Genomic DNA, 27953 nt, shown 5'->3' on the forward strand with positions numbered 1-27953 from the left:
ATGGTTTGGTGTGAAGTCGGCAGGACTTTGGGATTCTGCCTAGGGAACGAGGGAGGCAGTGGTGCTGCCTGGGAGACAGCAGAACCCGAGCCGTCGACCACGGTCTCTGGGAATCACGTACTTGTTGATCCCGAAGTGAACGTACTTCCAAAACTTGGATGTATCGTATGTTGGTTGTATCGAACGTTTTTCCAAGGATTATGAAATCCATGACCAGATTTAGTAAATGGGCACTGCAGATATGATGCGATCTTAGCCACGTGCCAAAAATGGGCGATATCGGACGAGCAAGACCATCGATTTCTAAGTCGTTTCACTAGTCTTCACAGCTATCGGTAGCTTATAAGGTACCTCTTCGCTCCCATTTAAAGGCTGTTCTGACGCTCTCTCCATCTTGTTCCAGATCCACCATTACCGCACTCTCTCGTCGATTCATCATGGGTGTCCTCGATATCGTTCCCGTTAGTACAAATCAATCATCGGGGAAGCTGATCCACTGACGTCCTAGCAGGCTGGTGTCCTAACTGGAGATAACGTTCGCAAATTGTTTGACTATGCAAAGGAACACAAGGTACATTGCTCTCAACTCATCTCTTATTGCCTTAATGAAGCGCCTTGCAATTCAACTTCAATAGTTTGCCATCCCCGTGAGTGCCTTTCCTATTGGATGTAAAGATCCCGCTGAAGCGATGATATCTTCACCAGGCTATAGTGAGTGACGAAATAAATCATGGTCTCCTTGAGTTTTGACTTGACTGCGTCAGAATGTCACTTCCTCATCCACCGCTAACGCCGTCTTGGAAGCCGCAAGGTCAGCCAAAGAGTCCGGGTCATTCACGAAATGCTCACCTCTAGCTCTGCAGAGACATCAAGGCTCCGATCATCCTGCAAGTCTCTCAGGGTGGAAGTGCCTACTACGCCGGCAAAGGTCTTGCAAATGGCGACCAGCAAGCTTCTATTCTGGGAGCTGTTGCTGCTGCCCACCATATTCGCACAGTTGCGAAGGCCTACGGCGTGTGAGTCTGATCTTTACCCGGGATTCATGTTATTTTAAACCACTGTGGACATTAGGCCCGTCGTTCTTCACAGCGACCACTGTGCCCACAAGCTCCTGCCATGGTTCGATGGCATGCTTGCTGCCGATGAGGCCTATTTCAAGGAGCACCAAGAGCCCCTTTTCTCTTCACACATGCTTGACCTGTCTGAGGAGTCAAAAGAGGAGAACATTGCAACTTGCGTGAAGTACTTCAAGCGCATGGCACCTATCGGTATCTGGTTAGAGATGGAAATTGGTATTACCGGTGGTGAAGAGGACGGTGTTGACAACACTGGTGTCGACAACGCGTCCCTCTACACCCAACCCGAGGACATATACGATGTCCACGCTGCTTTGAGTGCTATTAGCCCCAACTTCAGCATTGCCGCTGCGTTCGGTAACGTGCACGGCGTCTACAAGCCTGGAAACGTCAAACTCCAGCCTGAATTGCTTGGAAAGCACCAAGCTTACAGCAGCCAAAAGCTCGGCGGCAAGTCCGAGAAGCCTCTCTACCTCGTGTTCCACGGTGGTTCTGGGTCAACCAAGGAAGAGATCAGGACTGCAGTCGGGAATGGCGTCGTCAAAATGAACGTTGATACTGGTGAGTCTGTCATGTTTAGCAGGAAATTCAGTCGCTGACGCGCAACGGTGACTCAGACACCCAGTTTGCTTACCTCGCTGGTATCAGGGTACGATTGACTACCAGTCATCGAGATCGAGCAATGGCTGACCACTATCTCCCAGGACTTCGTTTTCAAGAAAAAAGATTACCTACTCACTCAAGTTGGTAACCCTGAAGGCGCAGACAAACCCAACAAGAAGGTACGTCACTAAGGTATCTTCCATAAGATTTCCGACACTCATGTTGGACTGCAGTTTTATGACCCCCGTGTCTGGGTTCGTGAGGGTGAGAAAACGCTCACGGCGCGGGTCAAGGAGGCTTGCAGTGACCTCGGCAACACTAGTGAGTGTCAAGTTGAGCTTGATCATTTATCAGTTATTGACTTGAACATCGTCCATAGACCGCCTGTAGAGAAAGCGCCTGTAAATGCATGTATAGCTTAGAAATAAGGTTTGAAGATATATTACCAGTCCTGTACTTCTGCAAATGGCCTGACAGTGAAAAATTATGACGCCCGAAAGCAACCTAAGTTGGTATAATTTACGTTGAGCAGTGGTCCATAGACGTGCTTGGGATGTCTAGATATATCTGCAGCTGAAAGGTCGCGAATCGTGAACATATGAAGAGTTTCACGTACTATCTTGGTTGATGGAAGCGCCGTATGTAAGTGTGACAACTGTGGGCGGTTTCGAACTTCTGTTGATTTGTTGAAATCCACCAAGTGTGACTCACAACTGTACCACCAACATCCATCTCAATCTTGGGGCATCTCCGGTCGAGATCGCCTTGTCTATAGTCTGTAATTCGAAGTTCCTGCACGACCGGACACGGGAAAATCCACATACCAAATATTTGTGACAACATGAGCATGAACGATGTTCGTACGTGATTCTTAATCTTTACTCCGCTCAACTGCGATTCACAACGCACGTACTTAGTCTACGCTTCTTTCCTCTTTCCGGTCTTCTTGACTATTGAATGCACGAGGTGCATTCTCTACGTCTCTGACAGAACACCTGGCAGCGGGCCATTGCGCTTGGTCGTCTTGCTACTCAACATCCTCGCGTTTGGCCCGCTCCGGGTGATTTTTGGATGGATGTTGATGATCGTATGGTTGCCTGTGCGAGCTCTTCTTTGGTTCATGGGTATAGGAAGGGGAGCACCAAAGAAAGGTGCGTGTTTTTGGTCTCTTACTCGCTGTGCAACATGGCTAACAGCCTATCAATTCATGCGTCACGTATGTAGGCTCTGCAGCGGCCACGGCGCGGTTCTATGAATTTAAGAAGAGACGAGCCGATGGACTGGAAGAACAGACGAGGGGAAAGTTGGTCTGGAGGACTTGAGGTATTATTCATTTTCTTGGACTGTATGTACCTCTAGAGGTGTATTCTGTTGTTGTTCTATGATTGTTGTTGTCGTTTTATTATATTTATGTTTTCCTGTAGCTCCCAGCTGGCCAAGGAGCTCAATTCTATATTCATGCACCGAACAAACCTATGTGTATACCGAACCTCTGCAATCACGTGACCGCGTATTTGCTGTCAGCCTTGACTTGAAGCTGAAGCTTGAGTCTTGTGTACAAGAATTCGTTAGAGGAATCCATGGTGAGACCTAGGCGCTGACGCGAAGGCGCCGAACGAGCGGAATTCAATGGCGCCATAGGTATGGCGCAGATGCAATTTATGTCGAGAGTCCCTAGGTAGGTAAGCATACAATGCGGGGTAAATATGGGTATTCATGTGTACATGTGCTGTCAATATAAAATCTAGGTCTGGTATTCGAGAAAATGCGTAAACACATACAGTTACAATATCTCCAATGTCCTAACGTCCATCATGTCGTAAACGGAACCAATATCTTTGACTTGTGCAATGATATTGTGATCTGACGCGATTCTCTTGTATTCTCCGCCGCGCTGTTGCGCTAGCAAAAACGCACTAAAAGGTTGTCCAAGGCGAACGATCAATCGCAACGCTCGATCGATCGATTCCGAATCAATCGACTCCTGTTCTCCAAAGGATTCGCCAAAGGAATCTTGTAATGGAGACCCGGGTTGGGTCCAATCATCCTCGCTCTGCGTATCGTCTTCAAAGTCAGGCAGCCCGAGGGGATAACGATCCCAGGGGTGGACGAGTAAGAATGACTGTCGAGTGGGCCGTGCGTGCGAGAACTGAACCAACTTGTCTTTCGTCGAGATTAGCAAGTCGTGAAGTCTGTCGACCTTGACTTGATACGTAAAATATGTCTCCTGGTCTTGATAAGACCTCCGTCTGACCTCCGTGATAGGGAATACGATGCAGGGCAGGTGCAGACGGCGGTTTGCGAAACGGGGAGCGCTCATATAGTCAAGTATGTTGTACAATTTCACAGCCAACTTCGTATCCACGGAGTCTCGCAGCGCGGAGACTGATATCTGCATTTCATCTTCAGATATAGATGGTAGCGTGTGTGGCGGAGCTTCGTATGAAGTGATTGTCTGCAGGCAAACAGCTGTTAAACTCGGAAGAACTTCCGACCCAGTCGAGGGCAGTAATGTCCCCTGACTGGGCTATGATCTCCTGCAAAAGCCGCCCGAGCGCGTTTTGTTTCTTCTCACCGTACATGATGGGTAGCTGGACACCGAAGAGTCCAAACAAAGAGTATGCGATGTCTTCCTGCAACGTGGTGACACGCCTTGATGCCCATTGCAGTTTTTTCCCGTGCGTGTCTCATCCCAGGACGGAAGTCGATGAGAATCTGTGTATCTATGCCCGTTGCATCTTCCAACTCCTGCATAATCTTGGGAGACTCCTTGTGGTTGGGAGAGTGGTCATCAAGATATAAAGTCCAATCATTTTGGTAGAATAGAACGACCTTGGGAGCCAGAAATTCAGGAACAGTCCATCCTCGTGTGTTCCAAGTGCTTTTTGCCAGCGCGCCAGGCTTTGACGAAGGAGCGACATCCGACAGGTATACGATCGTGAGGACTGAGTGGCGATACCACACAAACATGGAATTGAGTGATTTTTGGAGTTCGACATTGTTAGTTTGGTCGATGCAACATGTATCCACCCACCCCCAGCGGTGCCCTGTATCACGAGTCGTTCTGCAGAATAGCTGTAATTTCATGATGCCGCCAGCGGGATTCAACTCGTACACGACCTTGTCCTGGATGTCGTGCAATTGCAGTTCCCTAACCTCCCACCTATGTGATAACATGACACAACGGAAGTATGTCACCACCACGTCTTGGATGTCATCCATTCGTAGCTCTGCCCGCTTCAATGTTGATGATAAGAGCTCCTTGTACTCTGTGCTCGATTTGAAGGCATTTATCTGCGCCTCTCGATCACATAAGCGCCCTGTGTGAGTGTCGAGCAGACGCGGCGGGGCGTCGTCGAGGTGGGTATATGTGACCTTGCGAATAGCACCATCTGCTTCGGATGGACTGATAAACTGCTGGCGCAGCGCTGTTGATAGAGTCGAGTAATATTACTTCATGTACGTTGACACGCGTAGTAGATAAATCTTACTTGTCTCGGGAGCATCGTCCAACTTGGAGAGCATGATTTGGAAAGCTTTGATAGATTCATCGTAGAGTTGTGCACCATGAAGCGCTGCATGCTTCACCTCATATCCAAGATAGGATGAAGGGTTCAGTTCGATGACCTGCGTGTCACCAAAATGAACATCGGTTACAAAACAACAGATGCTACCGCACCTTTTGTGCATCACGAAGCGCATCCTCCCATAGCATTTTCTCCGACCTCGCCTTACTGCGATTGGCAAAGATGGTGTAGGTTGCAGAATCCAGGTCGATCGCTGCCGAGTAGATCTCGATAGCCCTGTCGTACTCGCCCGCAGCGAGGGCAGCATCTCCGCTCACAGCAAGGTCTGCAACTCCGTTGGCAGCATAGAGCGTACTGCATTCTTGCTTGAAAGCTGCACCACGGCGTGAAACACAGGTGAGCATTGTAACCCGTAGACATTCCAAAAGGCTTACCAGTACACCAATCAAGGCAGCTTGCTTTCGTAGCGTCATCGCTCATATCTATCATGTATCGATACGATTTGAGGGCTTCTCCAGGTCTACCTGCATGAAGAAGTGCATGACATCGTTTCTTGTTTGCATTTTGCCACAAGGACCTGAGGTCCCACCCGAAGAGCTAGGCGTTGGGTATGAGAAGCACGTTTGGTTGTATCATATCAACGTACCACGGTAAAGTCTCCATATCTGGAATGAATGACCGATTCAGGTAAGGCCGCGCCCATGTCGATAGCGGTAGTGAAGTGGTCAACAGCTTCATCGTAACGCGCGTCATCCAAGATGTCGACTCCAATTTGAACATGCAGATATGCCTGATATGTGAAATTCATAAAAAACCGTCAACATATATGGACTAGATATATTGTATGATACTGACCTCCACGGTACGACAAACAAGAGTATCAGCATTAGGACAAGCGGCAGCGAGCTCTTGAACACGTTGCATTGCGTCCTCGTGCTGATTTGCATTAAAAAGTGCGATAGCCTGACAATGACAATAAGGGAAGGAACTCTGCGAAAAAGCATGGACGTACCTTGATCAAGAGAAGATCAACTGTCTTCGAACCTCTGATGGATATGGATGCGAGGTCGAATGCTTTCATCGCATCCTCGAAATTCATTGTGCCACAGAGGGCAATGCCTTTGGATATATAGCCTGTCATGGAGGGCTGAATGCTGATAGACTATGTCATCGAAGTTAGGCTATTCTAAGGGGGATCACGATGGGGCAGTATATCCCACCTTGAGTGCATCCTGAATTGCGCTGTCCCAGCTGAGTTTTCGTGCCATGACAAATGACCGATTAGCATATGAGTTGTAGTTATTGCCGTCGGTTTCAATCTCTTGAGTTAGCAGCTCTTCAGCAGTCGCCAAGTCGCCACTTATGCATACATCACGAATCGTTGGGTATAAAGCGAAGATCTACATGAAATATGATCAACATTGCGTAATAAAAGTCAAAGATGGAAACATGCCGTGGAATCAGCATCGTGAGCCTGGCATCAACATTGAGGGTCAATGTGGAAGCAGATGAAGTGGCGGGAAATGCAAACACGGACTTACGTTGTTTGTCAACTGTGAGCCTGGAGCCTCCAACAACAACACGTCCTTGAGGAGAGATGAGATAACGATGGGACAGTGAATGAATAGGAACGTACTTCTACAGCCTGTTCCTGGGGAGAGTCCTCCAGCAAAGCAGCCTCGGGAACTGCCCATTGTGAAACCTTCTTATTGGCACACCCGCTGATGATGTGCTTGCCGTCCATGGAGAATGTGACAGAATACACATTATCAGAGTGCTTGAATATGGCAATGGTTCGTCCATCTGAGAGTCGCCAGAGGCGGACGCGCTTGTCATCGGATGCAGAGGCGACAAGTGTGCCAGTAGAGTTCACTGCAATGGCATTCACCTGATAAGTATGGCCTGTCCAGGCATCGCCGACCTGCTTCCAGGTTGATGGATCCCAGACTCGTATGGTGGGATCAAGAATGGTGCTCGCTGAGAAAAGTCGTGAACCATCGGGCATCCATGCGAGTGATAAGTTGAACACGGCGTGAGCGGTGAAGTTTGCGATGCATTCCTTCGTGTCCGCAATCAAAATTTGGACATCCTTGAATGTCGCGATAGCAAGGTGTTCTCCAGATGGTGCATACCGAATGCAGTAGACTGCTGCATGGCAGTCAATTGGATTTCCTTGCAGGTGCCAGTTTGCGGTGCTCCAGAGTTTCACGGTGCCGTCCAATGAACCGGTTGCTAGGAGTGTACGATCTGCAGAAAAGTCCAGCGAGTAGATCGACCCGAAGTGAGCTTTTATGATTTGGGTGAGAGAACTGCCCGTGTCTCTGTCCCAAGCGATGAGCTCTCCATTATAATCCCCACTTGCTATGAACTCCCCGTCCCTTGATACCGCGATTGCTCGTACTGCGTTGCGATGCCCCTCCATTTTCTTCAACACGATACCTTCTTTCAAGTCCCACAGACGGAGTGTCTTGTCTACCGAGCCCGTGACTATATGTCGTCCATCGGGGAAAGCTGCGACCGCACGTACGGTATCTGTATGAGCTCCAAACTCTCGAACGGGCATTGTTATTTGGGCGATGGACTCCGGTGCTTCCCCCATTCTGCTGTCGGATGGTGATGGTGTTTAGCAGTTGTGGAGATAAAGATTGTGGATGACATGATACCTTACTGCAGTGGATATCAGAGGCTCAACTTGACTCTGGTCGTTTTGCTTCATAATGAGCATCTGTCATTAGACGTCCGACTCACAAGGCCCCGCCATAACCAAAAGTCCAGAAAACAGGTATTACCTTATTAGGCTGACGGTCACGAGATTTTCTGGGTCAAGGGTTATTGCTTCTGAGACAACGACGCCAGCGATCGATCATTATTAGTGTCCTGTAAATCTGGTCTGAGGCCAGATTAACAGGGCTAATTAGCAAAGGCTGTCTGGGAGGTCAAATTAACCTATGTAAATTAGCGTAAATTTGCAAGTCTGCTAATTAGCGCTAATTTACTTGTAGATTTGACGAGTTTAACGGTTAATTAGGGTAAATGTGGTTCTACGGCCATACATCCCAGGCTTTTGCATCAGGAATTGCCTCTAACGACGACGACGATGACGCGACAATGGACGATGTTGTTAACACCTTGGCATGGGGATTCATGTTTCGGGGTGTTTCGTCCAGGAAGTCGCGGAGATAGGGAGAGCGCAACTCGATATGTACATTTGCCCCTGCAAGCAAGAAATATGAGCTGTCAACTTTTTCAAACTCGCTCGCCAGTCCTCGCTCGTCGTTCAGCCATTCAGCACCATCATCGGGAAATTTGGGATCACCAGCGTCGTTGGGTGGATTGGAGTTGAAGGGTCTTGGTTGAGGTGGACGGCGTCCAGGGAGTGGAAGGTCTTCAGACATATCCATGTCTGAAGCTGTACGCTTGTGGAAAATAGTTTCGTCCATGTCTCGCCATCGAACAAGCAATTTTTTGGCGGGATTTGCATTCTGCATAGTACGAGTGTGATTCACTGATTTGAGGTTGAGGTGCTAGCCAGAAACACATACCTCAGGTTTGTAACGATGAGATCATCCAGCCATTTGTGAAGTAATGCGACCTCGTTCGAATGCTCGTGCTTCTCGAAGTATGACTTCAGCACGTCAACAACACCTTCGAGACCAACACCTCGCTCCTTGAAGATAATTGGCCCATTATTGCGTTGACCCAGTCGAATTTCGAATGCCCGATTCAGAGCGCCAATCTCGCCCATGTCCAAGATATCTTCATCATCGGCAGCATAAAAGTCAAAGCCATACTGTGTAGCCGAAGCATGCACCAAGGGTATCGTGTCTGGGAAATTTTCGAGGTAAAGTGCAAGTAAGCTAAGTTTGTTGTGTATCTCCCAGTCAACCATTGATGGCCCTCGGCTGGTGTTTGATGTTGGCTTGCCTCAAAAATCGAACAATATTGCAACATTCTTATTCCGGCAGGTGAACGCTTCAAGCAGATCGGCCGATACAACATATCAAGCAGATTAACCCTAATTAACAGGGCATTTTGGGCCTCCCAGATTAACACAGTAAATTAGCGCTAATTAGCACTGCTGATTAGCACCCGTAAATTAGCATACACCAAATTTACAGGACACTAGTCGTGTGTGTTATGCAAATGTAGCGGAAGAAATCGTTGAGTCCATCATTACATTGTATTTAGATTATGACGTACATGAGCCTGCCTTGGGCGCCTGATAAGACATGAGCTGGGAATTACTACGCACGAAAATGGTTGTTCACGCGTTCACGGACGTGGAGCAAGACACTCACAACACCTCGACCGCGCTCAACACCATCAACATCTGACTGAATGGCAGAAGCAGCGCAGCCCTTCGTTCTGATCACCACGCCTGTGGAAGTTTCCGAAACCCGTGAATGCGCCGTATCCGCAACCGCAGTCCCTAATGCTCGTGAATGTTCTGTATCTGCAGTCGCAGTCTTCCCCGATAGACGACATATGGTGACTGGCTTTGGAGATCATACGCTTTGCCTGTGGGACTTGAAGACTGGTGTTATGTTGAAGAAAATGAAGGGTCATCGCACCTGGGTGGGGGCAGTGGCGGTATCACGAGATGGGCAGTTGATAGCAAGCGGTGATGCTACCGGAGAGCTCATTGCGTGGGACGGCAACACCGGTGAATCTCTCACTCAACCCATCAAAATCCACTCCACACGAATTGTGTCGTTGGACTTTTCTCCAGCTGGCGCAGTGCTGGCAAGTGGTTCGTGGGACACCACGACAAAGCTCTGGAGCACAAGCTCATGGCAGATGCAAGGGAATACAATCAATTGTAGTGGTTATGTCCATTGTGTTCGGCATTCACCGTCTGGCGAATATCTCGCCATCGCAACGTCCAAGGATGTTCAAATATGGACTACAGTCAAGAAGGAATGCATCGCACGCTTCCAGGGTCACGCTGTGCTCGATCCTGCTTGGAATTATTCAGTTGCGTGGACGCCTGATGGTAAACGATTGCTTTCAGGCTCCAATCCAGATCCAATCATACAGGAGTGGGATACAGCAACGTGGAAGCAGGTCGGTGATCCCTGGAAGGGCTATCCTGTGGCCAACGCTATTATCGAGGAACCCACTGGTAGTTTCGTAGCCTCCACATCCACGGACCACCCCCGACTCCGGCGGTTGTCGGATCGACGAACCATCGCCATTTTTAAGCGCTCTGATGGTGTGTACTCTGACACTTTCTCCACGTATGGCAAACACATCCCTACTGCAGGTGAAGATAGGAAGTTCTTGGATTGGCCAGTGCTGGAGGACTCTTTGGACGATTCCAAGGCACGTTTTGGCCATCAGCTCTTATAGCGGAATGTGAACGTGCTTCACGCAGATCCTCGCTATGAACACGGCAACCCGCAATGCATGCATAACTGGGGACTTGGACACCGCTGAAGCGCTGCTAACACGACAGATTGACGCTGACCGAAACGATCACAACGCCTATGCCAATCGCTCATTCGTTAGGACGCGAAAAGCTGACTGGGACAGCGCGCTTCAAGATGCACACCAGGTGAGATACACTGACCCATCGTGACCCACAAAGGCCAACTCACTTTGATGGTGATATAGTCCCTCAGTATTCAGCATTCCTTGACAGGCTGGATCTCCAAGGGGATTGCCCTCTGCGGAATAATGCGGGTCCAGGACGCGATGGAAGCATTTGACCTCGCGTTCATGTTCACGAACGAGTATTCAAAGACTACTCATCTTCTCCTCTTGATTAAGGCACGTCAATATTTCCTTGTGTCTCACCTAGCTTCATTAAGTTCAGGCCATCGCCTACTTCAATGCAAATCAACACGATCACGCAATCCGCCGCATCCAAAAGTTGGCTGATGTTTGTCCTGAGGCAGATACTCCTGTCTGTCATATCGTGGAAGTGAGTGTCGTGCACTCTCCAACTCACGGTCATTTGACACTGAACTTTCTGAACCTTGAACATCAGGCGTACCTACGTGTCCAACTGGGAATAAACGCCTTTGATGACGCCTGTTACAAGGAAGCTGCTGACCACCTCACTGTCGTTGTCAACTCCATCGCTTTCACCTCTCAGTCAGCCATTCAGTCTAAATATGAGGACTTTGTCATGGTATGTTGATATAATGCAAGCGAAAACACTTTTTATGTCCAACTCCGTGATCTGTGCAGCTCTTCGGATGGGACCTCAAGCAACTGTGGCAAATTGCAAACCAGAAAACGGTGCGATGCACTCCTCCACGCAGGTATGCTTCGAGAAGCCCACGAATCGTATCGATATATGATGGATATGAGCGACGAAGCTACGAAGGCTAGCTGCCTTGATTGGTCCACTGGTAAGTCTTCAGTCACATCACCAGACTGCAGTTCTCACTCGCATTTGACATAGCTTTCAAGCAAGAATGCAGTGCGCTCTATGCTGTCGGCGGAGATGCTGCCCTTGCCGCGAGTGGAGATACTGCATTCGATGCGAGCAATTATGACAAAGCTATTCTTCTATATTCGGCGGCAATCGACTTGGATTTTGCAACCTCGGCTACCTTTGCAAAGCGCAGTAAGGCCATGTTGGCAAAAAGGCTATGGGAGGATGCACTCCTCGATGCGGTAAAGGTACGAAGTCATCTATTTTTCCATAACCTATGCTCATTTTGGTAATACCTAGGTCATCGAACTCGACCCTTCCTCTTATCTCGGATACAAGTTGAAGCATGCGGCGATGTATGGCGCACAACGATACGATGGAGCCATCGAGGCTTTCCAAGTCATGCTATCCAAGTTGGACAATTCTCCCGACACTGAGTTACAAGGTAGGCCTCGAAAAACACATGTTTTCCTCCAGATGGTTGAACCTTTTCCCAGAGCTGCGCCAACAATATGCCAGTCCACTCGAAATAGAGGATATGATTAGAAAGGCCATTTATCCCGAACTTGAATGTGCCCCACTTCGTCTACTTGACCTAACCACCGGTCTTTTATGCGATCGAGTGGCACAGATCAATATCTTCAAGACGAGCGTGGAGTACAAGAAGCTTCTGTCATCCACAATGACGCATGGAGATCTTCGGGTGAAGCGCATCCAAGACGTGGTGGCGACGTACTTCCGTTATGTCATGCTATCGCATAGGTGGGAAGGGAGGGAGCTGTTACTGTATGACATCCAGGGCAAGTCGGTATACGGCTTAGATCCCGTTGGCGGCATCGTGAAGTTACAGTCATTTTGCACAACTGCTCGTAATGCGGGGTACAGATGGGGGTGGATTGATACATGCTGCATCGACAAACGTAGCAATACCGAGATCCAAGAATCAGTCAACTCCATGTTTGTCTGGTATCGCCATTCAGCGTTTACAATTGTCTATCTCTCGGACGTTCCGCCTTCGGCTAAGCCGGGCGCGCTGGCAAGGAGCGCATGGAACACGCGAGGATGGACCGTACCGGAATTCCTCGCTCCGAAAGTCATCCGTTTCTACCAAAATGACTGGACCCTATATCTCGACGACCGCTCTCCCAACCACAAGCAGTCTGTCGCGATCATGCAGGAGTTGGAGGAGGCGACGGGGATAGATGCACAGGCCCTCGTCGCCTTCTGCCCCGGTATGAGAGCCGTCCGAGAGAAATTACAATGGGCATCGACGCGCGTCACCACCGTGCAAGAAGACGTCGCATACTCGTTGTTTGGTATCTTCGGCGTCATCCTACCTGTAATATATGGCGAGACGAAGCAACATGCGCTCGGGCGGCTCTTGCAAGAGATCATAGCTCAGTCAGGGGACATTACCCGCCCTCGACTGGGTCGGAAGATCTTCCGAGTTCAATAGCTGTTTGCCTGCAGACATCACTTCATACGCAGCTCCACCATGTACGCTGCCATCTATATCCGAGGACGAGATGCAGATATCAGTCTCCGCGCTGCGAGACTCCGGGGATTTGGAGTTGGCTGCGGAATTGTACAGCATATTTGACAATCTGTACGCCCCCCATTTCGCACGCCGCCGTCTGCACCTGCCCTGCATCGCATTCCGTGCCACAGAGATTAGACGGAGGTCTAGTCAAGACCAGGAGACATATTTCATGTATCAAGTCAAGGCCGACGGACTTCACGACTTGCTAATTTCGACGCATGACAGGTTGCTTCAGTTCTCGCACACACGGCCCACTCGACAGTCATTCTTACTCGTCCGTCCCTGGGATCGTCATCTCCTCGAGCTGCCTGACTTTGGAGACGATATGCAGAGCGAGGATGATTGGTTCACACCCGGGTCCCCATCACAGGATTCATTTGGCGAGTCATTTGGAGAACAGGAGTCGGTTGATTCGGAATCGATCGATCTAGCGTTGCGATTGATCGTTCGCCTTGGACAACCTTTTAGCGCGTTTTTGCTAGCGCAACAGCGCGGCGGAGAATACAAGAGAATCGCGTCAGATCACAATATCATTGCACAAGTCAAAGACATTGGTTCCGTTCACCATATGATGGACGTTAGGACATTGGAGATATTGTAACTGTACGGGCATGTGAGGAGTTTACGATACAGTGTGTTGCATATCAAACTGCAGTGCGAATTTTTGAAAAATTCGGCCTCCCTGCCTTTACCGGGGCTTTTGCATCCAAATTAGGCAAAGTAGTGTCATACTTTCCGCACGCTTGACCACATTTAGACAAAAAAGTCCCGGTAAAGGCAGCGAGGCCGAATTTTTCAAAAATTCGCACTGCAGTTTGATATGCAACACACTGTAATTATCTGCAGAATATATTCAGAGCACGTAACTACGCATATTCGGAACCCAAAGTTTTTTAAAACAACGGGGATTTTTATTTGCACGGTTACCTTTCTACGGCGTGCGGCATTACTATGGCAGAAGTCTGTGTGCACATAGGCCAAATGAAATCCTACATTGCAATCAATCACACCCTAGGTTCTGTATCTTCAAGGTCAGTCCTTGCAGTTCATTCGTGCACAGTCCAACTTCTGGCAGCTGATAGCAGATTCATGTCCGTCCATCATCAACAAAAATGCCCATCTAAAATGGCCGGCGGCAACGGCGGACCATTGGGGGTACGCCCTACACTGGGACATTTGCGATTAATTAGTGATGCGACGTAGGGCATGGGTGCCCTTTAGAGTTTAGACTAGATAGTTAGTATTGTCATATGCGTATTGCGCATATGGTAGACTACCCTAAATGGATTTCCTTTTTTTAAAAAAGGCCAGTCCTCCCGTTCATGAGTGCAACGGGAATGATTTAGATCGGAATCGTGTTACTGAAGTTTGAACAATCTGTCTGCGATACAATTGGCAATGAACGAGCAGCAAGTTGCGCGTTGACGTGGGAAACGAGGTTCTTCGGCTGCATCAGTGTTACACACCGAAAATCGACAGTATGACTCGGAGTATGAAGGAGAAATTGCAAGAAAGTCGTAGGTACCTCAAGCTGTTACTCTTCCGAAGCACTTCGACTCCCCCGAAAACAAGATACGCATGTTACCTCATAGCACTAGAGGTCAAGACCTCCAGCATCTCTCAGTAACGTATTTTCTGCTCGTGTAGTATGAGGTTAAGCACCTTGCCATCGCGCGTCTACTATTGCCCACCATGTCCGACCTGAGTCTCTCACCGTCTACCACACCTAACCTCCAACCTGCACCCTGGATCCCGCGTCCCGTGCTAGGCCAACTACAACCTCACGAAGCCTGGCGCTGCCGCCTCCAGGCTTCGAAACCTCACGCTGACTCCGACTCCCGCACCAGAGCAGCATGACGGAGCATGATTTAGGGAATATAAGTAAATTTGATATCTTTCTCACTCAGGAAGACAACACACAAGATAAGGAGACATGTCTTCAATTTTTTTTTGAACATCGTCCAACTTCAATGAAGGATCCCGAAACGGACAACATGTCTAAGTCATCGTTGCTGTTCGCGAGTGGGAGGATGATGATGGCTGATAGGGGTGGTATCGGCGCAGGCTCGCGGTTTGGAATACCTGGCGATGATGATGCCGATCAGATACGAGCAGCACAATCCTCCATACCTGGGGGAGATGCGGTTGAGGCCGGAGACATCGATGCTGAACAACTCGGTAATGGCGTGTCCGGCGTTGTTGGCGGGATAATGTTGGATGAATTTAGCGGAGGGAAGGCAGGCTTTGGCGAAGAACGACGACAGTGGCTATACGAGGGGGAAAGCGCTCCTTCAATTACCGAAGAAGAAGGACGACGGCAGCGAAGGTGACGGACGAGTGGAGTTTGGTACAGTGGAGGGCGCACGCCGCCGCATGCACTGATGAAAATTGACTTGGAAGCTAGATAAGCACAAATGGTAAGTATTTTGGGCAAGCAAAGAGATGGGTAATGAACAACCCGAGTTGTAGGTTGAGTTGATTGACGTTTAGGTGGCGCCTTTCGTGTAGACGAATCGCCATCGGCGAGCGCCAGATAGTTGTCCTGTTTGTGGTCAAGAGGTTTTTGCCGCCACTGTTCCTACTACTCGGGTAAGTCAGAGCCAAATTTGCAGCTGACGAGGTCTTGTCATTACGTCCTTACATTATGCTGTACCCTACGTACCTTGTTTTTGGGAGCTTTGGGGAACCGAAGTATTTCGGAAGGGTAACAGGACACTCATCACACTTGCAAGCAGTTGCACCATTTTCGCCAACCTAATATGCAAAGGATCGTGAATGCGTGTCAGTTTCCTGAGCAAGATGAGCAGGGAGGAATAACGCACTCCAGATGCACCCCAATACTATAAGCAGGATGATGGAGTTTAGCGCAGTGTGTTGGCCTAATCTGAAAAGTTGCAAGTTTGTGCCAAAGGCGTAGCCTCTTAATGACTTGGGCGTCTGATAAGACACAGGACAAATTAGCGCTGTGAAATAGTAGTAAAAACGGGAGCTGTACGGCATAAAGCTCCACAAGGCATCAAAAAGTCCCTTCAACAAGTCCACCGACGGTTAACCGTTCTCACCGTCAACTTCGAACTGAATGGTAAATGTGACTCAGCCCATCATCCAAACGACCACGCCAGTTCGAGTGCCTGCAGCTTACGAACACGTCATACATGCAGTTGCAGTCTTTCCCGATGGACGACGTGTAGTGACGGCCTTGGGAGATAATACACTTTGTCTGTGGGACTTGAAAGACGATGGTGTGAAGAAAATGGAAGGTCATCGCAGCTGGGTGTGGGCAGTTGGGGTATCACGAGACGAGAGATTCATAGCAAGCGGTGATCATAACGGAGAGCTCATCATCTGGAACGTCGACACTGGTGAATCGCTCCCCCAAATCATTAAAGCCCATTCCGCAGCAATCTACTCGGTGGACTTTACTCAAGATGGAGCAGTACTGGCAACCGGTTCAGTGGACAAAGCTACGAAATTGTGGAGCACAAAATCGTGGAAGCAACAAGGAAATTCAATCGATTGTGGCGATTATGTTCACTGCATTCGGTATTCGCCGTCTGGAGAACATCTTGCCATCGCGACATCTGGAGATATCCAAATATGGAATCCAGGCAGCAGGGAACAGATTAAAACCTTGAAGGCTCACGCTGCATTCAATCTAGCATGGAATTATTCACTTTCATGGGCACCTGATGGCAGACGGCTGCTCACAGCAGGCTCTTATCTAGATCCCACCATACGGGAGTGGAATACATCAACGTGGGAACAGGTCGGGCATCCTTGCAGAGGCAATACTAAGGGCATCAATACCCTTACTATGAACTCCACTGGCACCCTTGTCGCCTCCACGTCTCATGATCACCATGTCCTCCTCTGGCGGCTGTCGGATCGACAGATCATCGCCTCATTTAAGCACTCCCACACGGTGTGCTGTGTCACCTTCTCCACCGATGGCAAGCACATTCTCAGCGGAGGTCTTGATAAAAAGATCTCACTCTGGGCGGTACCCTTGCTTGATTCCAAGGCATGTTTTATCCTTCACTCTTGGCTATGTAAAAACCATATTTCCTGCAGATACTCGACATGGACTCGACAATCCGCACTGCATGCATAACTGGGGACTTGGATACTGCTGAAGCGCTGCTAACACAACGGATTGACGCTGACAATAACGACTACAACGCGTATGCCAATCGCTCATTTGTTAGGGCGCGAAAAGATGACCGGAACGGTGCGCTTCATGATGCACTCAAAGTGAGATACACTATTGGACACCTACTAAACATAGACTAACTATGGTAATCTAGTCCGTTGCGATGCCCTCCTTGACAGGGTATCTTTCCAGCGACATCGCACTTTGCGGAAATGGGCAGGTACACGATGCAATGAAAGAATTTAACCTCGCGACCATGTTCACGGACGGACATTTGAAGACCATTCTTCTCTTAATAAAGGCAGGCCAAATCTTTCTCCCATATTCCTGATTCATCACAGTTTTCAGGCCATTGCACTGTTCAACGCAGGGCGGTATTGCGAGGCAATACCATGCATTCGACAGCCTCCGGACGCTTCTCCTAATGCCGATAGTCTTGCTTGCAGTATCGTGGAAGTAAGTATCACCGTCTCAATCCAGTCCAGTTCTCGGTTGATACTTATTAGAACTTTACACAAGGTTTATCTAGATAACTTGGGTGGCGCGCGTCGTAACGGAGGCGCGGGGGATTTCACTGCCGCTGTCGACACCATCGCTGGCTCATCTGAATCCGCCATTTGTTCCACCATTTGTTCTGAATATGAGGACTTTACTGTGGTGCGTGGATAGGATGCAAGTGAAAATGCTATCATTGCCCAACTCTGTGATCTATCCAGCTCTTCGGATGCGACCTCAAGTTAGTGTGGCAAAATGCAAACCAGAGACGGTGCGATTCCCTCCTGCAGGCAGGTGGAATTAGAGAAGCCCTCGAATCCTACCGACGTATGATGGACATGAGTGATGAAGCTACGAAGGCTAACTGCCTTGCTTGGTCCACTAGCAAGTCTTCATCAATGTTATCGGGTCCAGTTCTCACCTGCATTTTCACTCAGCATTCGAGCAAGCCTGCAGGGAGCATTATGCTGCCAAAGGATCTTCTGACATTGCTGCAAGTGGAGATGCCGCATTCGATGCAAGCGATTACGACGAGGCTATCGAGCTATACTCGGCTGCAATCAACTTGGATTCGGCCAGCGACACCATCCTCACAAACCGCAGTAAGGCAAAATCGAGACAAAGGCTATGGGAGGATGCACTTCTCGATGCACAAGAGGTACGATGGCATCCATCATCTAGTAGTCAACACCCATTTTGGTGATAGGTAATCAAACTTAGCCCTTCCAATTATATCGGATACGAAGTGAAGCACGCAGTACTTCATGCCGCACAACACTACGATGAAGCTATCGAAGCATTCCAAGTGATGCTCTCCAAGTTGGACGATTCTCCCGACACACAACAACAAGGTAAGCCCTGAATAACACATCCTTGAGATACTTGACCCTTTCTTCAGAGCTGCGCCAGCGGTATGTCTCTCGATCCGACATAGAAACGGTTATCCAAACAGCCATTCGGGTTCGCATGGAAAACACCCCGACTCGTCTAATTGACACTTCCACCGGTCGCTTATGCGATCGAAAGGCACAAATAGAGGCCTTCAAGACGAGCACGGAGTACAAGAAACTTTTGTCATCAATAACGGAGCGCGCAGACCTTCAAATGGAGCGCATACGAGAGGTGGTGGTGAAGTACTTTGGTTATGTCATGCTATCACATAAGTGGGAAGGGAAGGAGCCGCTGCTGGACGACATCCAGGGCAAGAGCGTGTACGAGTTGAATTCAGTCGACAGCGTCGGGAAGTTGCAGCGGTTCTGCGAAACCGCTCGTGATACTGGCCACCGCTGGGCGTGGAGCGATACATGCTGCATCAACAAGACAGACACGGTGGAGGTCCCAGAATCCATCACCTCCATGTTTCGCTGGTACCAGCACTCAGCCCTCACAATTGTCTACCTGTCTGATGTTTTCGCCTTCCGGCGCACTCGCTAGCAGCGTTTGGATCACCCGAGGATGGACACTCCAAGAATTCCTGGCTCCTAATATCATTCTCTTCTACCGAAATAACTGGGCACCATATCTTGATCATCAATCTGGCAACCACAAGGAGTTTATCATGCAAGAGTTGAAGGATGTTACAGGCATAGATTCACGGTTTCACGTCACCTTCTGTCCTGGGATGAGAGATCCCCGCGAGAAACTCAAATGGGCATCGCAGCGCTTCACCGAGAAGCCAGAAGACATTGCATATTCATTATTTGGCATCTTCGGCGTCCACCTACCCGTAATATATGGCGAGAACAAACAGAGGGCGCTTGGGCGGCTCTTGGAGGAGATTGTTGCTCAGTCGCGTGACATCAGTGTCCTGGACTGGGTTGGCAAATCATCCGAATTCAATAGCTGTCTGCCAGCCGATATCACGTCGTACGGATCGTCATCCACGTTGCCACGCTTGTCCGAAGATGAGATTCAGGCATCGATTTCGTCGCTGCGAGTCGCTGGGGATGATGGGATGGCTCTAGAATTGTACAACAAGCTTAATGATACAGACCCCCCCCGATTTCTCGAACCGGCGATTACATCTGCCTTGCATCGCGTTCCGTGTCACCAAAGGCAAGCGGATGGGCGATCAAGATCAAGAGATGTATTTCACGTATGATGTGGAGGTAAAGGGGCTTTGTGACTTCTTCACCACGGAAAAAAAGTCTATCCAGTTCTCGCGAGCAAAACACACTACACGGAAATTCCTGCTCGTCCATCCCTGGGACAGTCGTCTCTTCGAGCTGCCTGACTTTTCGGATAATATGGAGAGCATGGGCTATTCATCCCGTCCCCCGTCCCCGTCAGATTCACATGGCGGGTTCCCTGGAGAGCAGGAGTGGCTTGATTCGGAATTAAGCGAGCGAGCGTTACGACTGGTTGCTCGCCTCAAACAGCCATTCAGGGCATTTTTGCTGGCGCAGACATACGGCGAAACATACACGAGAGTAATGTCAGATCATGATATCACTGCACAAGTCAAAGACACGACTTCTGTTCGCAACATGATGGACTGCGTCAGGATAGTAGAGGTGGTGTAGCTTTGAAGAACAAGAATTTCAGATGTCCTTTCCTTGTACATTGACATTTCAAATTACTTATACACGCATATACATACCCCTTGGGTATTCAAATGTATGGGACGGGTAGCTACTCGTACTACTTACAGCAAAGCAGACGTCGCCTTAAGTTGTAGTACTACGCACATGGTTGTGTACCACCAACCAGTGTCCTTTGTTCGAACCTTAGGACAAGGCAGTATACATAACGACCACATTATACCTTCCAGCATTTATATCCTTCAAACATGAATACAGGTTCTCGTCCATACATTATATATGTAGCGTTCTGCGAACGGCTGTAACGAGTCAGATGGAAGGATTAAGTATCTAAGTATGGATCACCCGAATCCCAATCGTGGTCACCTATTGACCAATATAGAACTACACGTGTGCAAGAATAATAGTAATCCAACCATACTCCGAAGACAAAGTGGCAACTGTCACGGTGCAGATGAGAGATCTCTGCTTCCAAAAAATGCATACCGCTACAATATCTCTAGCGTCCTGACCATGTCAGGAATAGAAGAAAGGTCTTTGACTTGTGCAATAATATCATGATCTGATGCGATTCTCTTGTATTCTCCGCCGCGCTGCTGCGCTAGCAAAAATGCGCCAAAAGGCTGCGCAAGACGAGCAGCCAATCGCAAGGCTCGATCGCTCAATTCCGAATCAACCAACTCCTGTGCTGGAGGGAACTCGCCAGGCAAATTGTGTAATGGAGACTCGGGCGCAGACCAATAACCTTCCTCGCTTTCTGTGTCGTCAGCAACGTCAGACAGCTCTGCCAAGCCAGACGGCTCCGCGAAGTCAGGAAGTTCGAGGAGATAACGATTCCACGGACGAACAAGCAAGAATGTCTGCATAGTGGGTCGTGGTGACGAGAACTGTATTAGCTTGTCCTGAGTGGTGATAAGAAGGTCATGAAGCCCGTCAGCCTTGACTTCATATATCTCCTGGTCTTGAGCGCGACTCCGTTTGACTGCTGTGACACGAAATGCGATGCAAGGCAGATGCAGTCTGCAGTTCGCGAAACGAGGAGCGTTCATGTTGTCAAGCAGGGCGTAAAGTTTCAGAACCAACTCTAGAGCCACGACATGTCGGAGCGAGGAGATTGACGTCTGAATGTCATCTTCGGACAGAGATGGCAGGGTGTATGACGGAGCTTTGTATGAAGCAATGTCAGCCGGCAGACAGCTATTGAATTCGGATGATTGCCCCACCCAGTCTAGGGCACTGATATCACCCGACTGAGCTATGATCTCCTGCAAGAGCCTCCCGAGCGCCTTTTGCTTCTTCTCGCCATAAATGACAGCCAGGTTGACGCCAAAGATACCAAACAATGAGTATGCGATATCTTCCGGCCACGTGGTGACACGCGCCGACACCCATTGGAGTTTTCTCCCGCGCGCCTCTCATCCCTGGACGGAAGGCGACAAGGGCCCGTGTGTCTATGCCTGTCGCATCTCCCATCTCCTGCATGATTTCAAGGGAATCCTTGTGGTTGGGAGAGCGATAGTCGAGATAGAGGGACCAATCCTTCCGAAAAAATAGGACAAATTTTGGGGCGAGGAATTCTTGAACTGTCCATCCTCGCGTGTTCCAAGCGCTACCTGCGAGTGCGCCAGGCTGCGACGAGGGTGGAACATCCGACAGGTAGATGATGGTAAGTGCCGAGTGGCGATACCATATAAACATGGAGTTGACCGATTGTTGGAGTTCGACGTTGTTAGTCTGGTCAATGCAACACGTATCAATCCATGCCCAGCGATACCCCTTATCACGAGCGGTTTTACAGAATGACTGCAACTTCGCGATGCCGCCAACAACATCTAAGTCGTATACCACCTTGCCCTGAATGTCATGCAGCAATGGCTCCGTCCCTTCCCACCTATGCGATAGCATGACATAACGGAAGTACATCGCCACCACGTCTTGGATGCGCTCCATCTGAAGGTCTGCAGGCTTCGTTGTAGATGACAGAAGTTCTTTGTACTCTGCACTCATTCTGAAGGTATTGATCTGTACCTGGCGATTGCATAAGCGCCCAGTGGAGGTGTTGATTAGACGATGCGGAGCGTCGCCGAGTTGAGCCTTAATGCACTCTTCAATAGCGCCTTCTACTTCGGATGGACTAACATACTGTTGGCGCAAGTCTGGCTAAAGAGTCAATAATGTTGAAGAAGGATATGCTATTTGGGGGCGTACTTTGTGTTTGCGTGTCAGGAGCATTTTCCAACTTGGAGAGCATAACTTTGAAGGTCTCAGTGGCTTCATCATATCGGTGTGCGCCATAGAGTGCCGCATGCTTTGATTGATATCCAAAGTAAGACGAGGGGTTGAGCTCGATGGCCTGCGTATCACCAAAATGAGCGTCGAATACGAAACGGTAACGGTCATCGCACCTTTTCCGCGTCCTGGAGGGCATCGTCCCATAGCAGTTTTCCCGAGTTCGCCTTACTGCGGTTCGCAAAGATGGTATCGGTTGCAAAATAAACGTCGATTGCCGCAGAATAAAGCTCAATAGCCCTGTCGCAATCGCCCGCAGCGAGGGCAGCATCTCCGCTCGTAGCGAGGTCAGTCACTCCTGCGGCAGCATAGAGCACGCTGCAATTATATTTGAAGGCTATTTGAAATGTTAGTGAAGATTGTTGCCAGAGTGACATTGTGAAGACTTGCCTCTGGACCAACTCGAAACGAGGCAGTTGGCCTTTGTTACTTCGTCACTCATATCCATCATGTATCGATATGATTCGAGGGCTTCTCTAGGCCTGCCCGCGCGAAGGAGTGTATCGCACCGTTTTTGGTTTGCAGTTTGCCACAGGGACTCGAGGTCCCACCCGAATAGCTGGACAAAGCGCTCAGTAGGTATGCAAGGCATTCTTGGTATGCATTATATCAACGCACCACCACAAAGTCTTCGTAAACAGAATGAATGGAACGAATGGCCGATTTCGATGACCAGGCATCAACCTTGACAGCGGCAGTGAAGTGGTCGGCGGCTTCATTGTAATGCGCGCCATCCAAGGCATTTATTCCCAATTGAACACACAAATATGCCTGATGTGCGAATTTCACAAAACACAGTTTCAACAAAAATCCAGGCTTTGATTTGAATGATACTCACTTCCACAATTTGACAGGCAAAAGTGTTGGCACCGGGACAAAGGGCAGCAAGCTCTTGGATATGGATAATAACCTCGCCATGTTGATTTGCATTGAATAGTGCGATGGCCTTAAAACCGTAATGAAGCAGGGAACACCGAAGCAAAAATTGGCGTGCCTTGATCAACAGAAGAGGATATATGGTCCCCGAATCTCTGTTAGTGAACGTGGAACCAAGATCAAAAGCTTTCGCTGCGTCCTGGATTTGCATTTTTCCGCAGAGGGCAATGCCTTTCGAGATACAGCCTATCAATGAGGGCTTAATGGCGATGGACTATGTGAGCATAAAAGTCAGCTCATGTAACTTGGATTACCAGTGTATCTCACCTTGACTGCATCATGAAGCGCATCATCCCACTGGCGTTTTCTTGCCATAACAAATGAGCGATTGGCATAAGAATTATAGCTGTTGTCATAGGCGTGGATCTCTTCTGTGAGCAGCTTTTCTGCGATAGTCAAATGCCCAGATATGCATGCATTGTGGATTGTTGGGTTTAAGATAACGATCTGCATGAAACATGCTCGAAAAATTGATGTTTTTGCAACAGTCAAAGGTGGGAACATGCCTTAGAATAAGGCCACATGTCTTCGGGTACTGCCCACTTTGAAATTTTTTTATCTCTACCTCCACTGAGGATGTGCTTGTCATCCATTGAGAAGGTGACACGGTGAACCTGGTCTGAGTGTTTGAATATGGCGATAGTTCGTCGATCAGAGAACCGCCAAAGGCGGACATGGTAGTCATTGGAGGCGGAGGCAACCAGGCTGCCATTGCAGTTCACGGAAATGGCACGGACAATATCAGTATGGCCTGTCCAGGCGTCACCAACCTGCTCCCAAGTCGATGTATCCCACTCCCGTATGGTTGGATCGATATCATCTCCCCCTGAGAGAAGGCGTGTGCTACCGGGCATCCACGCCAGCGAGATGTTGTGCGAATCGGTCACAGCATGAGCCTTGAATTTCGCGGTACATTTCCCCGTACGTGTATTGAATATCTGAACGTCATTGTGTGTCGTGATGGCAAGAAGTTCGCCAAACGGCGAAAACCGAACGCAGGTAACTTCACTACCACAATCGATCGGATCCCCTTGCAACTGCCACGTTTGTGTATTCCATAGTTTCGTCGTTCTATCCCATGAACCACTTGCCAGGACTGTGCCATCAGGAGATAAGTCCAGCCAGTTGATCCATTTGTGGTGGGCTCTGATGGGTTGAATGAGAGGTTTGCTTGTGTCTCCGTCCCAGGCGATGATCTCTCCGTTTAAATCACCACTCGCTATCAATTGCCCGTCTCGTGATACAGCCACTCCCTGCACCCAGTTGCGATGCCCCTCCAACTTCTTCATCGAATCACCGTTTTCCAAGTCCCACAAACGAAGTGTATTGTCTTCAGAGCCTGTCACCATGCGTCGCTTATCGGGGAAGAGTGCGAGGGCGCATATATTATCTTCATGGCCTCTAAACTCTCGAGCAGCCCGTGTGGTGCTTGGAATGATGGGCTGCGCTGCATCATCCATTCTTGCGGACGTTGGTGGTATTGAGAACGGTCAAGGTCGACTTGCTGTGTGGTTGTTGGCATTAATAATGTGGGCATCTTGAAAATGTATTTATATCGACATTCACAAAGTCACTGATGGGCAGTGTCATCAAGATTCACACAAGTACCCCCGGTCTGCAAGTCAGGTCTTCTGTATAGTTTCAACGATTGTATTTATCGTTAAACAATCTTTCATATTACATTGTAGTCTGATTCCTCCGCATACAATTTTTTCTTTCTTCTGAACGAGTGACTGCGCAGTCGCGGGCATTATCTCAAGATGTGGTCAGGGACTCCTTTCTTCGCTTCCAAGGTCCTAACGTGTCTTGCTCGACATTGTCGCTGTCATTGAAATCTGGCCCGCGCTAAGGTGATTGTCAACTAGGACCAATTTGAAAGTCTTGTGGGGGTAGCTACCTTGGTTTGTTGTTGATGTCCCTCTTAGAGGCGCTTTTTTTGCTGTTGCAGGACACCAGCAGCCGATGCAGCTACTCTGAGAGGGACCGTGTTTGTATTTTGAGGAGCATGGAGCTTGGCAGAGGTGGCCAGAACTTCTTGCCCATTACCGACTGACTGGGTTGCTGGGAGTGGGTGAGCGGCAAGTGTGCTGGATGGACGCATGAACTGAGCTGCAGTCTCGAATCGATTGGCGTGTGCATCGCTGAGCCTGGTTAGATTACGAGCTGGAGGGGGAGTGAGCTTGACGGCATGTTAAAATTGAGGATGTATCATGTATGAAGATGGGGACGAATGGTAAGATTTCGGTATACTACCTGTAGCGGACTCGACAATGAGCTCTGCATGGACAGTGTTGTTGTAGCTGATGCACTAGGTGCGTGTAGAGACACAGGCGCGGCTAGTGATGGCCGAGAATCTGCGTGGGTACATGTTGAAACAGGGAGCAGGATTGGTAGATGTTAAGCCCAGGCTGTGTCCATCTTGTTAGCCTCGCAGACAAAATTAACCATCGCTAGTGCATAATCTTGAGGAGGAAACGACACAGATTGCTCAAGCCATCGATAACAGAAAACGTCTGTGTCGCAGTCATCACCGTGGGCACAATCGCAGCATTTAACTTACGACAACAAGATATTTCGACCATTTAAAACCCTTCAACAAAGCTGTTGTGGAGTCTCTGCGGTAGTAATCAGGATGGGGATGGTCTGGCCAGTGTCAAGATTAGTGTCAATGATGCGAAACATGTCCTTTCGCTGACATTAAACTCCCTTCTTGACGTTGCAGTCACACTTGAGGGGTATTTTCGCGACGTCGAAATATGGAATGTTAGTGGTCTGAGGAAGGAACCGTGTACTTGCAGCACTGCCTGTGGCAGCACCTGCCATCTTGAAAGACACTTCTTCAAGGAAAGAAGTGCTTCCTTTCGTAATATATCAGGGTAAGAACAATGATTGGATACCAGATACTCAAGGCATGTCAAGTTGTTATATGTTGCTACCAGGTTATCGACAAGGAATAATAACTTAGTAATCTGCCATGATGATTGCAACTTGCATGCTTATCAAATCATGTGTAGTAAGCCCAGTAGTAGGCAATTTGAAGTATTTACCAGTGTTGTTATTAACCCGGGTTATAACTGAATAGGTTATAACTGGTGCGTCCTGATTTGAATTAACTGCGAAATAACTGGGGTTAATGAGGTTAAAAACAGTTAATTACTTCAAAGTGCTAGCTACTCTGAGTCGTCAATAATTAATAACGATTGAGCTCGATGGACCATTTCCCATGCCTGATGACTCCCCTGGGACATTCCTACTAGTACTTTCTTCATCCTCGGGCAGGCGTGACATTAGCTCGTAGAATAAAGCCTCACACTCCATGTTTTTCACACCCTGGAACCAAAACTCGTCCCATCCAACCTCAACAGACCAATTGAACATGTCGCGGATGCGAAACATTCTCTTCTGACCGAAAAAGCAACGAATTTGTCGCAATTTGTCGCCGCCTGCTACTTTCCGAAATGCCTGAGATGTCATCCTCAACCTCAACTACTTGTCCTAACCCCGATATGTATTCCTCGTTGTCGTCGTCATCAGCGGGATCAGTGATGGAATTGAAAGACCAGCCCGCAGAGATACATGCACGAAGTAATTGTTTTGCTTCCGAGTTTTCGGAACAATAGCTCTCTCCTCCGTCACTGTAACATTGCTTATGGCAGATGCAAGTTGTGGTTTGGTGGAAGGTCCCTCATCGTTGTCGTCAGCCTGCCGCTTTTTTCCACGTTTAAATGTTTCAGCATTGGTCGTGACATTGTCAGGGACATATTGACAATACAACAGATGGTTCGCCATGATTTCGACCTTTCCGGCAATATGAGGGACATTATCGCATGCTGTTTGAGTCCGTTATATGGTATACATTAATCATTTATGTAACATGGCATCAATTGGCGAAAACTCACCTTCCGAATCTTGCGTCAAAATTGTGAGAGTTCTGACAGCCTGCAGTATTCCGTGTGCAACAGCCTGCTGATCAGCATTCGCGAGATCTTTAGCCTTCACATTGACACAATATTTACAGCGTGCTTGCCAGTGCACTTTATCAACCTTCGCAGTCCCCTGATGAAAATGATCCCACAGCCAGGACTTCTCCCTACCCATCGGAGCGGCTTGGAGAGGTAATACAGTCCCAGGAAACTGGCACAGAGAGAATCGGACGAGATTGATGATAACAATTAAAAGTTCGGTGACCCCCAATTAACCCAATTAACTCCTAGTACACTAACCCTACTAACCCTCCCAAAATCACAGATCCATTTAACTAACCTCTTAACCGGTTATAACCGGGTTAAGTTATAACTGTTTTAACCAGTTAGTAACAACACTGGTATTTACAACACCGTCACATCCAGCTAGTGGCGGCCACCACCATGTCCATCCCTTCATTCGATCCCACCAACTACTCCACTTACACCCAA

General features: G+C 48.7%; 5 protein-coding genes across 5 annotated transcripts; 2 read left to right on the forward strand and 3 right to left on the reverse strand.

Moving 5' to 3' along the window:
- The first annotated feature begins 277 nt into the window (after positions 1 to 277).
- Positions 278 to 2255, forward strand: DFJ58DRAFT_689941 (uncharacterized protein). The gene is made up of 10 exons (XM_041383374.1): positions 278 to 461; positions 512 to 571; positions 636 to 653; positions 765 to 811; positions 864 to 1016; positions 1072 to 1637; positions 1694 to 1725; positions 1781 to 1858; positions 1913 to 2000; positions 2059 to 2255. Exons 1-10 carry the CDS (start codon positions 438 to 440, stop codon positions 2067 to 2069), a joined length of 1077 nt encoding a protein of 358 aa, XP_041238255.1. The 5' UTR covers positions 278 to 437; the 3' UTR covers positions 2070 to 2255.
- A 114-nt stretch (positions 2256 to 2369) lies between these two features.
- Positions 2370 to 3205, forward strand: DFJ58DRAFT_813586 (uncharacterized protein). The gene is made up of 3 exons (XM_041391610.1): positions 2370 to 2539; positions 2597 to 2830; positions 2904 to 3205. The coding sequence occupies exons 1-3, from the start codon at positions 2521 to 2523 to the stop codon at positions 2999 to 3001; spliced, it is 351 nt and encodes a 116-aa protein (XP_041238256.1). The 5' UTR covers positions 2370 to 2520; the 3' UTR covers positions 3002 to 3205.
- Positions 3206 to 8071: 4866 nt separating this feature from the next.
- Positions 8072 to 9095, reverse strand: DFJ58DRAFT_749198 (uncharacterized protein; the record flags this gene model as incomplete). The annotated part of the gene is made up of 2 exons (XM_041387640.1): positions 8072 to 8688; positions 8745 to 9095. The coding sequence occupies 2 exons, from the start codon at positions 9093 to 9095 to the stop codon at positions 8248 to 8250; spliced, it is 792 nt and encodes a 263-aa protein (XP_041238257.1). The 3' UTR covers positions 8072 to 8247.
- A 6422-nt stretch (positions 9096 to 15517) lies between these two features.
- DFJ58DRAFT_813602 (uncharacterized protein) lies at positions 15518 to 16360 on the reverse strand. The gene is made up of 3 exons (XM_041391611.1): positions 15951 to 16360; positions 15791 to 15882; positions 15518 to 15740 (listed from the first exon to the last, which is right to left on the reverse strand). The coding sequence occupies exons 2-3, from the start codon at positions 15870 to 15872 to the stop codon at positions 15529 to 15531; spliced, it is 294 nt and encodes a 97-aa protein (XP_041238258.1). The 5' UTR covers positions 15873 to 15882; positions 15951 to 16360; the 3' UTR covers positions 15518 to 15528.
- Positions 16361 to 26721: 10361 nt separating this feature from the next.
- On the reverse strand, positions 26722 to 27012 carry DFJ58DRAFT_668195 (uncharacterized protein; the record flags this gene model as incomplete). Its single annotated transcript, XM_041382681.1, has 1 exon — positions 26722 to 27012. The coding sequence occupies one exon, from the start codon at positions 27010 to 27012 to the stop codon at positions 26722 to 26724; it is 291 nt and encodes a 96-aa protein (XP_041238259.1).
- Positions 27013 to 27953: the final 941 nt, after the last annotated feature.

Source organism: Suillus subalutaceus, assembly GCF_016647625.1.
Source record: "Suillus subalutaceus strain FC151 chromosome Unknown DFJ58scaffold_155, whole genome shotgun sequence".
Classification (NCBI taxonomy): Eukaryota; Fungi; Basidiomycota; class Agaricomycetes; order Boletales; family Suillaceae; genus Suillus; species Suillus subalutaceus.

Excerpts from the sequence above, each read along its gene's own strand:
- DFJ58DRAFT_689941 (XM_041383374.1), top strand. The coding sequence starts at position 438 with ATGGGTGTCCTCGATATCGTTCCC. Across the intron at positions 1,017-1,071 it reads GTTGCGAAGGCCTACGGCGT|GCCCGTCGTTCTTCACAGCG; the intron begins GTGAGTCTGATC and ends TGTGGACATTAG. Across the intron at positions 1,726-1,780 it reads CTTACCTCGCTGGTATCAGG|GACTTCGTTTTCAAGAAAAA; the intron begins GTACGATTGACT and ends ACTATCTCCCAG.
- DFJ58DRAFT_813586 (XM_041391610.1), top strand. Across the intron at positions 2,831-2,903 it reads AAGGGGAGCACCAAAGAAAG|GCTCTGCAGCGGCCACGGCG; the intron begins GTGCGTGTTTTT and ends TCACGTATGTAG.
- DFJ58DRAFT_813602 (XM_041391611.1), bottom strand. The coding sequence starts at position 15,872 with ATGGTGCAACTGCTTGCAAGTGTGATGAGTGTCCTGTTACCCTTCCGA. Across the intron at positions 15,741-15,790 it reads CCAAAGCTCCCAAAAACAAG|CTGCAAATTTGGCTCTGACT; the intron begins GTACGTAGGGTA and ends AGACCTCGTCAG.